Source organism: Psittacula echo (assembly GCF_963264785.1).
Source record: "Psittacula echo genome assembly, chromosome: 12".
Taxonomy (NCBI): Eukaryota; Metazoa; Chordata; class Aves; order Psittaciformes; family Psittacidae; genus Psittacula; species Psittacula echo.
Window position 1 is genome coordinate 8920096 of NC_137747.1, and position 12597 is coordinate 8932692.

Consider the following 12597-nt stretch of genomic DNA (forward strand, 5'->3'; position numbering starts at 1 on the left):
GCCCTTTGGAGGTTGTCAGCAGAGCCCATTCTCCTCTCTTCATTAAAACATGCACTTTCCAGCTGTGAAACATCACAACATTTACTTTTGCTAACAGGAAACATTTTCAACTGTTGGTAAGTGCTCAGCATTTAAAGATATTTTGTAATGTGGTAAGAGAGAGTAGGATTCCTTTAGGAATCTTACCCAGCTGCAGAAGTTGGAGGAATACCTCTGACTATTGTGCTCCTACCTTGTAGCAGAGGTGCCTCCATTAATCGTGGTCACTTGATGCTCATCTGTTCAACTACAAGAGGAAAGCAGGTTCAGAGCTCAAAGCAAGAAGGAAAAATGCAGAGCAGTGCAAAATAGTGCAGGTCTGAGCTTTGCTGTTCTTGCTGGACTGTTCTGGCTTATTCTGGGCTCTGGGACAGAGGTGTAGATTGGAGTTTTAACAGTCACAGCCCTAAGTTTGAGTGAAAAATACCTCTTATTTTTACCCTTTGCTAACAAAGTCATTTCCCATGTGTTCTGTCACTCCCCCACTTTGTTTTTTTAACCGTCTAAATAACAGGACTAAAAGGAGCCAAAACAATTGCTATGGAGAAGCAATCAGAGAAAAGCAAGACTTGGCAGTCTGAAATAGACACTGAGAACAAACTCAGTGGTATTTGCTTCGGTTGGGTCATATTTGTTGTCAGGATTTTCACAGTTGTGCTTGTTGCCATAAGAATGCCTGGATTTGCCTTAATGCTCTGTTTGCGTATTAGATACTCGTTTCCTCACTTGCAATAACATCAGTTTGTACTGGAAAATCTTCTGAGGTTTTCTGTTACTGCAGAAGGTGAGATCAACAGCATTGATTTATAACTCATTTTCATGAAGAGCTCATCTGTAGATTGAAGGGATCTGAATGCAGAGATCAGAAATATGTGGCAGATACTATGCTGGAGGGGCCAGCAGTGCACAAACAGTGTAAAGTTTTGACTAAAGCGTAGTCAGAAGTTTTAGTTGCAGTTCAAAGTTTCAAGTGCAGTGAACATCTTCTTCTGAAGAAAGTAAAGTCTGATTTGTATGGGAAGGCCAGATGGACATGATGATAGTTACAGTCGATGTGTCCTCACAGACAAAAATCCCTTTGGATGAACTATTTCTGATCTTGGTACCTTGTTGATCCTGAACATCAATGTTTTATCTGGGAGTGTGCCTTACTATACCTAAGGATCTATATTTCACACAGAATTCTCTCTCAAAATCTTGGGGTTATTCAGTCTCTTCACCCAGAATGGTGTCAGCCAGTAGGAACTGGCAACTAAACATGTCAAGAAGACATTCTTTTGACTATTCCATTGCAACCTTCTCTCAAGAGTTGCTTCAGTAGCTTTTTAACCTCCTATTTTATAGGTCAGATAAGGTGAATTAGTGCCCTTCAGGCCACAAATATCTCTTTCCAAAGTCATTTAAAGTGAGAATGTTTGGAAAAGCTACCAAACAGGAAACCCTGTTGTTTCATGGACCTGTTTGAAGTCTGAATATCTAAAATTAGATATCTTTTTTCTCATACTTTTAAGAAAGAACTCTTGTTTGTAGTATTGCAATAAGGTACCAGGCTTTCATTATCTGCAATGTATTGCTATGCTTTCATTTTTTGGAGTGAAGCCATAAACAGGGATGTTATAACTGTGGGTTTGGAGGGAGAAGCCTTCAAAATGTGTCACTGCAGTTCAGTAATTTGTAGTTTAATGCTCATAACTTCTTCTTTTGGGTTTTGTTGTAGTTCTGTCCTTCTCCTACAAGAGGTCCCAGCAGTGCTATTGGAAGGTCAAAGACTGGTGCACTACCTGTGCTGCCCTAGGGCTGTTGATGTCCTCAGCTGTTGTAGGAGAAACACCAGACCTGGAACCCAGTTTGTTACTGGTAAGGAGTAATTGTCTTGGGTTTTGATGGATGATTCTTTTAATATGGAAGTTTGCATTGCTTTCTCTAACAAAATCAGTAAAACTCTCCGCTGCTTATGACGTGAAGAACACGATAGCAAAATGTGCCTCTCTGGTATGGTTTTGCCTTTTTTCCTCCTATTTTTAACTTCACAGTTTCTAAATTTCTTGTCCTAATTACCAATTGCCCTCCTTCCAAACTGTGGAAGCAAACAGCCTTCCCTTAGCTTTCATCTTCAGACCTGGTTTTCTCTTGGACTTCTTCATGTGCTGTCAGAGCTGCTGAAGGTTAATAAATGGATTTTCCTAAGATCCTTTCCAAAATCCTGTCTTTTGGCTGCACTTCTGTAGTGTCCAGTTTTTCCACCCTGCTGGCCCTGTAACTTCAGGTAGATGGTTTGATATCAAAGGCCAAAGCCAAGTTGCTGGTTTTGAAGTAGAGAGTGAAATGTTTCATGATAGCTCCTGGTTATTTTATGTTCTGCTTATTGGAGCTGGATTGTGCTTGTGGCTTGTGTTTGGATTGTGGAAACAAAGCTGTAACACTATGACGCATGATTAGAAGTGTGTAGTGTTCAGAGTGTCTTTGTTCTTGCTGAAATCTGCCTTCTTTTAATTCCAAATTGAATCTGGATCAATGTATTTTCATGGTAAAAGCAGCTGTAAACTGATGATGTGGTCTTAAATGCTTTGTGTTTCCTGCCTATGTCTAACTGGGACAGATGGGGAGTTGACATCTCTTCCTGCTGCGAGTTTGATTTCTTTGCTGCTGTGTTCTGGCTGCTGAAGGTGTGATGCTGCCCTGCTCCTGCTATTTGAACTTTGCTCATAGCCTTTCTGGGTTGTAACTACTACAGAATGCTAAGCAGAGGTGTTTCAATGCTCTTCCTCAAACACACCTGGGAGGAGAAAACACTGTGCTTGTGGAGATTTGTACTGTGAAGCTCATGAGCAGTGTCTTTGCAGGGAGCTATCTGTTAACATTCTGAATCTTGTGCTTTTCCTCTCCTTTAGGAGGGTGAGTGCAGGTACCATTCTTTGCTGTTGCTAAGGTTACCTTGGGTTTTTCACGCTCTGTTCCTGTCAGCACAGGGCACATGGACAGGAGGAATCCTCTGCATCTCTCTTGTCTTTACTTGCATAAAAGTGAAACTCCTTACACACAGTGTCATGTATGAGGTGGCGTTTGCAGCCTGATCTCACCTTACAGAGCTCCTTTGCAGAGGAATTCAAAAAATGCTGGAATGTCTTGGGAGTGGAGACATGGACAGAGGGGAAGCAGAGAAGTGGGGTGTGTTTGTTGCCTTTTTGTATAAGAAACCATTGGAGTGAACTGGAGTTCTTCCTTGATCTGTTTTTACTTTTCTCCGAAGGGAGAAGGGGGAGGAAACAACACATTTTTGGTCAAATTCCAGTTGGCACGTTTTCCCTGGGGAGCACACGGTGGCTGCTGGTGGAGTGCACTTAGGAGTGTTTTGGTACTCGGTAACTTGTGTCCCTACTATTAAGTGTAGAAGCACGTTTAGAAAGTTGTAACAGACGTCTTGGAGGCTGAATTTTGGGTTCCTTTGTGTTCTGGGAGCGCCAGTAGGAAACAAACAAGAAACCCTCTAAAACCTGTCCAGTCCTTTGGGGGTTTTCCTTATTTTTCTTCCCCTGTTTTCTTTCTGAGTAAAAGGAGGTTATTTTTGTCCCCACTATTTCCCCGGGGACTGCACTGAAGGGACTTTCATGCGTGTCCTCTATTTCTTGCAAGTGGCTTTATGTCCAAATCCAAATAATGCACTGAGCTTTAGATACAACACATTTATACCTCTTAATTTTACTGCTGTTCGCATTTGGGTCAGGAGACTTATTGTGGGTACTTACTCTGAGCAGTTGGCTTTGTAAGTACTGGCTATTCCTTTTAAACCTTTCCAACAGGAGACGAAGACTTTATTTATTTAGACTCTTATGTCACCAGGTGGTATTTTCATGTTCAAATAACTGTACTGATAGTGCAAAATAAACAGTTTTTGTGGCTGATGTATTTGTAGACCGAGGTTCATTCCAACAAGGCTTCAAGAATATCTGAATTATTAATGCTTACTTGAAGAGCTGGGTTTTGATGACCTGAGAAAGAAAAAGCTGGCCTCTACCTTGACAGAAGTTTGCATGAAAGAGATGATATTGAATCTGTTTTCTTTTGTTCCTTTTGCTGTTACGTGCAAGTGTTGTTTGTTTAGGGACAGGGGGTTTAGTTTAGTTGGTTTTGGAGAGGTAGCAGCCTCAATGCTGTCTGTGAACTGACTTATGAAGAAAGGCTGATCTGCTGCCATTTATTTTGTGGAAAACCTACAGATGAGCTTTCACGGCTCATTGGCTTCTTGGAAAGCTGCATTGTGGCCATGTGCTGTCAGCACTGGCCCAGGCTGAAAGCTTTTAGTAGGTGCTGAACTTTGAAATCCTTCAGTGTCCTAAAAAGACCTGAGATAAACCCCAAAATATGTTATTGATCTTTGAGGTCTGTGTCTAAACAATCTTTGCAGTTATTCCATCTTCCACAGTGCTTCCAGTGGAAGTTTGAAGGGTGCTGCTTTGCTGAAGGAATCTTTCTGTAACATGTTTTAAGTGGAGATAAATATCCTTACCAGGAAAAGGGAAGAAAACCCCAACAACAAGCTACAAAACAGCATGTGAATTTGGAACACGAGAGCGCAGGCTTTTGAAGCTTCCTGAATTCTTAACTACTAGCAAATTGCCTCAAATTTAACTTGGCTTAATTCCCTGGTGATCGTTGACATTAAACGGATGTTCTGGTTTGACATGGGTAGACAGAAAACTAATTAATTCCTCTGAATTGGAGGCATATTTAATTCTTTCCCCCAAAGACCTTGCATTGGAAAGGTGCAATGCTGTGACAGATGCTCAGTGTGGAACGATGGATATGAAGTAACAGACCTTTAGACAGCAGAAGATCAAGACATCTACAATAACTATTGCTGGTTAGGAAAGTGTTAAACTTTGTTGGTTGGACTGAACACAGAAACATCCACATCATTGCTGTGTGATACTGTGCCTGTCCATGGAGAGGATTCTGTTCTTCCATGGGTGTCTTTCCCGTTCATGTCTCTGTCTCTTCAAGTACTTTGGAACAAGGATAATTTGCCTTCCCTTCGCTTAGAGGAGCACATATTGGCGTTGGTTTTACTTGGGTTTTTATGGTCATATTTTAGAATGTCAAGTATTTTTGCTTCTTGCCCCAAAGGTACCAACCCACCCTCTGCTCTTGTCCCTAGTGTCCTTGGCGATGTGGGCAAGTGCAGCACAAGGACTGTGGGATCTCATCACCATGAGATGCTTTTGTTCAGCTGTGGCTTGCCTGGAGGGCCTCTGCTGTCAAGAGCCTTGTGGGTGGGACAGAGGCCAATAAGGAACCTTGCATGGATTCTGGTTTTGTGTTTGTCTTTAGCACAAATCCCTTGGGTGGGAAATAAAGTCAGAGAAAAGCTGTTTCCCATGGAGGCCAGCAAGTGCTCCATCCATAAAACACCGGATTAGCCATTGCCTGAACCTCAGACTGGTCCAGTCTAAACCAAAGGGAGCAGGAGACAAACAGGCGAAGAGGCAGTTTAAACAAAGGACAAGGTGTATCAAAAATAGTCTGTTACCAACAATGAGGGGGAGCCCAGTCGCTGAACAAAGCTGAACCAACATACGAAATAATACATATATAAAATCTCAAGGAATGGGTGTAATTTCCAGGTGAAAAACATGCAAGAGGAAAAGCTGCTGTTGCATAAACTCACAAAAGTGGGTGAAGACATTCTGTATTAAACTGAGGAAGAGAAAATGATCCTTGTGGGAGATTTCCGCCAGCCCCAAACTAATTCTAGGGAGTTGATGTCTTGGAATATGGACTTTGCTGCCCGTGGAGGAACAGCAAAAGGGAATGCCGTATCTGAAACTTCTGCTGGCTCCATAATTGTATGCTCTGAGGTTTTCTTGCCTCTTCCTCTGAACCATATGGATCTGGCAGCTGTTGAAGGCAGGACTGGTGATGGACAATGCTCTTTATCCAATGTGGCAATTCATATTTCCTGAGGGGACTAAGCTGACTCCTCGACTCCTAAAAGTAGCTGCAGCAGTGGCTTCTGGAGTAGAGACAAGAGTGAACTGTCATTCTGCCTTAAGAGGTGGCTCTCTCCAACAAGAGGAGGTTGGGAAGCGGTGGCCGCCACCTTCCGTGCCTGGGTGAGAGCTGCTGGTTCCATTGCAGCCTTCTCAGGCCAAACACCTGGAAAATCAATTCTTTAGGCTGAGGGTTTTTAATCCTTGAATTGATTTTCATTGATGTATTTCATGTATTTGAGGTAGAGGTGGCTTCTGTGTGAGAACTTGATTTGAGGTCTCTGGGCAGATTTCAATAGTGAGTAAGTAGCATTTAGATAACGTAGAGCTGCTCTATTATTGACCTCTTCCAATTCAAATAGAAATAAGATGAGCTGCTTTGTGCACTCTGTGCTTAATTCCATAGAAAAGCTGCATGGATTTGAAATAATGAACACCGGTTCAGCCTGTTTGTGGTGCAGGAACATGGTCCTTCCTCTCTTGAAGCAGCAAATGCTTCTCAATGACCAGGGACCAGCCGGTCTTGTAAATGAGCAGTTGTGACACTGCTAAAGAGCTTCATTCTTGTGGAACTGGAGATGCTTGTGCAGGCATCTTGCATAACTTGAACTCTTGACTCATCAGGTGGCTCTAGAAGAAAGGTCCTGGTGTCATCTATGTTCTGTGGGCTGAGAGGTGGTTTTCCAGCCAGTGGTGTGGGCTGAACTGTAGCTGTTGTGCTCCTGTAGAGGATGACACTAGCACAGACTAGGAGGAAGGAGAAATGAGGTCTTACAGATTGTATTCCCCAGCACAGGAACCCACTTGCACATGTCAAGACACTTTCTCAATCATGACTGCTGTGAGGTGATGTACAGATGGGCCTGAATTTGTGCTTTGAACCGGATGTGTATTAGAAAGTTGCTGCAAGCACACATCAGCCTCTTAATGACAGTGCTTATATTTAACTGTGCGTGCTTTGAGATGGTGCAGCCACGCAAGTGCGGTGATTGTGGTTTTATCAGCAACCACCAGCAGCCCAAATCCAGGCTCTGGTGCACAGGCTTGCCCATAATTACATTCAGATTTGGTCTTGTCAGCAGAAACCAATTGTACAGTTGTATGATGACATGTGGGCACGTGTGCTAGTTTTACAGTTGGGACTTCTTATATTGGAACAAGTTTTAAGTTTTTGAGAGGAGGGAGTTGGTATCCTTCACACTGTGTGGCAGCTCAGTGCTCCTGATTAGCTGCACCATTAAATCACTGTTAAACAGTATAGAAACTTTAATGGTAAGTCCCAAGTAAGCGATCTAAGCTAGATAAAATGGCAGAAATCAGCACTGATGTGTTACTTCTCTTGTATTTGTACTTTGCTGGTGGGGTAAAGTTCAATCTGAATCAACATACCCACTTTTTCTCTGTTTTGGGGTGTAAGAGGAGGGTAATCTGGAGCATAACTTACAAGATATGTGACACTTGCCATGCTGCTGGCACTAACTAGCCTTTGTTTGGATAATGGTGCCGAACTTTGTGAAAGGTCATCAGAATTCATCTTGGCTTGGTGGATACTTTGTTGTTTGGGTCACAAGCAACCTTTCTGAACATGAATGTTCAGGTGATCATTAGCATTTCTCTGTCCTCTACAGTATCTTAGGGTGGTTGTAGGGTAAACTTGGAGATGTAGAGCCAAGGAGATAACATGCTTTATTGCCGAGTTAAAAATCTTGTGCTTATAAGCATTTCAGCCTCAAATAACATTAATTTCACAGTTCTCATCTATTGCCAGTTTAGTTTGAGTGGGGACTTCTGATTTTGTGATCTGTAGTCTTGGATTTGCTTATTGCTCTTCTGCCTTGCATTGTATTTATAGCCCCTCCACAGCAGTATAGCGAGGGCAGGGGCCGGTTTCAATTGGCTTTTGCTGTTGGAGATCTTCAGCTATTCAGTGTGTTACACATAATACTTGTTCCCTTGAGGAAAGTGTGTTACAGAGTGCTCCTCAGCAGTTTGTCTCCATCAGCACAGTTTCAAACCCAAACTTCACTGAACTCCAGCAGTTAAAACTGACAGTTGTTTCACCCAAGTAACTTAAGACAGGTTTGCTTACAAGTCTGTAGTCATTTAAAGAAGCATTTCTCTGGGATGTTATGAGCCACTGGAGGACTGAGCTTCAAATCTAATCTGCTTTTTAACATAAATTATTTGAAGTCTGGTAGAAAGAAGCCGCATCATGTAATGAATGTGTGGTGTTTCCAGGCAGTGCCTGTGTTTTGTGGCATCCTTTCAGGATGAACTTGTTACTTAATTTGGCACAACTCGGGGTTTGTCTCAGTCTTTGAAAATCTCTGTCAGCTCATAGTGGATTTTGAAATCCTGTCATTTCCTTCCCCCTGCAGGACTTGTGGAAGAGGAAACACAAAGATTTCCAGATGAATAACCGCAAGGAAGATATGGAGATCGCGTCCCACTACCGGCACCTGCTGCGGGAGCTGAACGAGCAGAGGCAGCACGGCATCCTCTGCGACGTCTGCATCATAGTGGAGGGGAAGATATTTAAGGCTCACAAAAATGTTCTGCTTGGGAGTAGTCGTTACTTCAAAACACTCTACTGCCAGGTACAGAAAACCTCTGACCAGGCCACTGTCACCCACCTGGACATCGTGACTGCACAAGGCTTTAAAGCCATCATTGACTTCATGTACTCCGCACACCTCGCACTGACCAGCCGCAACGTCATTGAGGTGATGTCAGCTGCGAGTTACCTGCAGATGACAGACATTGTCCAGGCCTGTCACAACTTCATCAAAGCAGCTCTTGACATAAGCATAAAGTCTGATGCTTCAGATGATCTCGTTGATTATGAGCTTGGAGCCCCCTCCAGCAGCAGTACGGATGCTCTTATTTCAGCAGTGGTGGCTGGCAGGAGTATATCTCCCTGGTTAGCACGGCGCACGAGCCCTGCAAACTCTTCTGGAGACTCAGCCATTGCCAGCTGCCATGAAGGAGGGAGCAGTTATGGCAAGGAGGATCAAGAACCAAAAACAGACAGCCACGAAGACATTTCATCCCAGTCTCTTTGGTCTAGTGACATGGGCTATGGCTCTTTACGGATCAAGGAGGAACAGGTTTCACCGTCGCATTACGGAGGGAGTGAACTGCATTCTGGCAAGGATAGTGCAATACAGACGGTGTTCTCAGAGCAAGGAGTAGGGGATGGCTGGCAGCCCACGGGGCGTAGGAAGAACAGGAAAAACAAAGACACTGTGAGGCATATCACACAGCAAGTGGAGGAGGACAGCCGGGCAAGCTCTCCAATGCCATCATTCTTACCTGCTTCAGGATGGCCCTACAGCAGTCGAGACCCCAGTAAGTTGTTGTTCTGATTTTCATGGCTGAAATTAAAACCACTGGGTTAATTAGATCTGTTTGTGGTATGATCTTATCAGTCTCCAGGATAGCTGAGCTTGCCAGAAAAATGCAGAAACTTGTGTTAGCAGGAATTTAGTCTGGAGCCTCAGTGTCACAGCACTTGGCTGGTTTTCCTCTGAAAGAGGTTGGGAGTTTTGTTGTGGTCTTGAGCATACAATGGCCTAAATCACCCCCAAAACCACCATGATAGAAAAGGTTGGAATTTATTTTAGCAGGTGTGCAAACTGATGTCAAGGATGAAGAATGTTCCTTGCACAGTCTATTGATGATGTAATTACACCACACATGGGTGTAATTTAGTCTGAATGATACTATCTCCAGTGCTTCCTGGTATTCAGGTGTCACTTTCTCATGTGCAGGAAAACCACCACAGCTTATTGCTGCTCATGGCAAGAGAACTGTTTGGTATCTCTTAAGAATAATGTGTGTTTTTTGAGGTACTGCTGTGGCTTAAAGTGTATTTTGATGTGTAACTACTTGTAGTCTCAGATGAGTGGCTGCTTTTAAAGCATATAGCCAGGGAGAAAAACGTGGTCTTGAGTTGTTCTGAATCTTCAGTAGTTATTTTCTGTCTCAAAATAGCTGTTCTGTTTGATTCATTAATCCCTGGCAATTAAGAGATCCAGGAATGCTGCTGGTACAGGAGTAGTCTGGGTGTTTTTTTCCTAAAGACTTTCAGGGAGTGTGGTATCAAACTCCCTCAAGCTGATTTGAAGAGCTCTGTCTGGTGAGTTAGCCTGTGTTTCATCGCATACCAGAGCCCAAGTCAGCCAGGAGGAGGGTGTGTGAGATTATATACCCTTATGTTGCCAAATTCAGATGAAAAAGCAATATAAATAGTACAGAAAGTCTGAAGAGTCTTTATGTGCTCGAAAAGGATGTTTAAGATGCTTATATACTGGAGTTTAAATGTGGTTTTCATTGAAGGGGTAACGCTCCTCAAATGTCTTTAGATTTACTATGTTTTATGCTTATCTGCTGCTGCTGCAAGCTTGCATGTAATTATTCTAATTGCTGATGATAAAATCTACACAACAGCAGTTAGAAGAAAAATGGGAGATAACTGAAGATAAGTGATTTATAATGAATCCTGGGTTTATAATGTGTGTATTGAAGCAGGGTTCAGCATGGATTTCAGGGTTGTTTGGAAGCAGGGTTCAGCACGCATTGCCTGGTGTGCTATTTGCATGCAACTGATTTTCACTTCCATGGCATCCCATAAAAGCAGCTCAGTCACTTGTACTGTCCAAGGGGTGATGTGGGGCTTGGACCGGTCAATGCAGTAAACCACACGCGTTGGGGTGACTGCAGTAACACAACTGCAGCGCTGACTGGTTTACGCAGCTGGGCATGGACTGAAAACAGGGTGAAATAAAGAGATTGTCTTCCTGGAAGCTGAATGAAGTTTCTGTTCTTTAATTCCTAATCATGAAGAAATTAAATGTAAGTGTCCTTTTTCTTTACAACTGTTTGCAGAGGGAGAAGAAGGTGGCTTCGGGTGCTGGCTCAGCGCCGCGCTGACACAGTGCATTGCCAGGCACAAGCAAATAGTGCCAAATCTTGTTTTAAAGGTGTTTACCAATGAAAGAGGTGTTTCTAATTGATGGGAGAGGGGAAGCTCAGTGGTGGTGTTTGGGGAAGTAGTTTCAATATTCCACTAGTGCCTGTAAAGCAAAGGGGAAAACTGAACAGCGACACAGCATATGGATGTAACAGCAAGGAGCATCTCTGCATGCTTCCTCTAAGGAGCCCTGCATGTATCTTAGGTCACAATTTCTTGTCTTTTGGTAGATTTTTCTGGTATTTCAAAGGATTCAAGATCATTGCATATTCAGTTTTGGTTAACACATGGACATCTTGTCAGCAGCAAGCCTACATGTACTGTGTGTGTGGATATATGGTTTGGGTGAAATCAGAGCTGGTCCCCCAAGCCATCCCTGTCCTGGTCCCTACAAGCAGTAAGGTCTCACACTAATATTTCCTATCTCAAGCAGGTGGAAGCAGCCCTCTTGTGAACTGCTCCATCTCCCATGTTGAAAAGCCCCAGGGTTCTGCTTGGGTTGGTTGTTGGTACCCCAGGTTCTTCCCTTTCCTGCTGGAATTCAGTGGTAGTGTAGGTGTGCCCCCAACTTAGCTCCTGTGCATGGAGAAAACTGGATTCTCTTGTGTGAAAATGGATGATGGCAAGTGTCTGCACTGCATAATGCATGTTTGGGATGTGTTTAAATCTCAGCTTGAAGATGGCTTTGATTTAGTAGTGTCAGGCTTCATGCCTTAAAACAGACTTCCTAGGGCTCTTTTTGTCTTACCCATTTGGAAGTGTCCCTACAGTATTATTCATAGCTAGGATGAAAAGGTACTTGTTTGCTGAGGAAATGGATGTTGAGTGGTCTTTCTTAAGTAGCTAAGAGGAAGAAAGTTACCTGGAACTCTCTGTTCTTTGGCTCATTCACTCTTCTGATCTATTCAGTTATTTTAAGATGCTGCTTGCTAAGTCTGAAAGCCCCCATTGTGGGATAATTTGGGTGCCATTTGCAAAAGCCTCTGTTCTAGAGAACTAACAGTCCTTCTGGCAATGCAGAAGCTGATTCAGGAGGGTCCAAAGCTCAGTGTTGGTGTCTTCCTCCTTGAGTTGTGCAAGATACTCATTCGGTCTTGCTTGCAAGCACCACTGCATTTCAGCAACATGCAGGCAGCGATTTGGAAGAAGGAACTTGCAAGTAACCATTGCATCACCCTTTTAATTCAGTGGTTATTTGGGTCACAGATAAAAATGCTCTCCTATTCCTGTGTTACATGGGATTACTTCATTTATGTTACAAAGCAGCATGTTGCAGTTTGCTGTTGAAACAGCTGAAAGCTCGTGTACGCTTGGTAGTGGTGCTTCATCCAGTGGGAAATATGTCCTTATGAATACAGAGTGTACTAAAGTGTCCCAAATACATGGTAGGCTGTACTGAAACATGAATCTATGAGGCCTCAAAAAGACACAGTGTTCTTTTAATTGAAAGGATAAAAAGATTCTTTCCAAATCGGTTGATTCTTTTCCCGATGCTGCAGTCCTTGAAGTTGATCACACTAGGGATTGAAATAAAAAGGGATGTCTGGAGTAATTTTATTAATGGTAATCTAACATCATGGAAATATCAAACAAAGCAAG

General features: G+C 43.1%; 1 protein-coding gene across 1 annotated transcript in view; it reads left to right on the forward strand.

The window, feature by feature from the left end:
- Positions 1-1806: 1806 nt before the first annotated feature.
- ZBTB46 (zinc finger and BTB domain containing 46) overlaps positions 1807-12597 on the forward strand; it is a gene marked incomplete at its 3' end in the record, with an annotated part of 34606 nt that continues 23815 nt past the window's right edge. Inside the window, exons 1-2 of the mRNA XM_080627729.1 lie at positions 1807-1896; positions 8405-9374. Coding sequence (XP_080483855.1) covers positions 1843-1896; positions 8405-9374 — 1024 coding nt within the window. The 5' untranslated portion in view covers positions 1807-1842. The remainder of the gene's footprint in view (positions 1897-8404; positions 9375-12597) is intronic.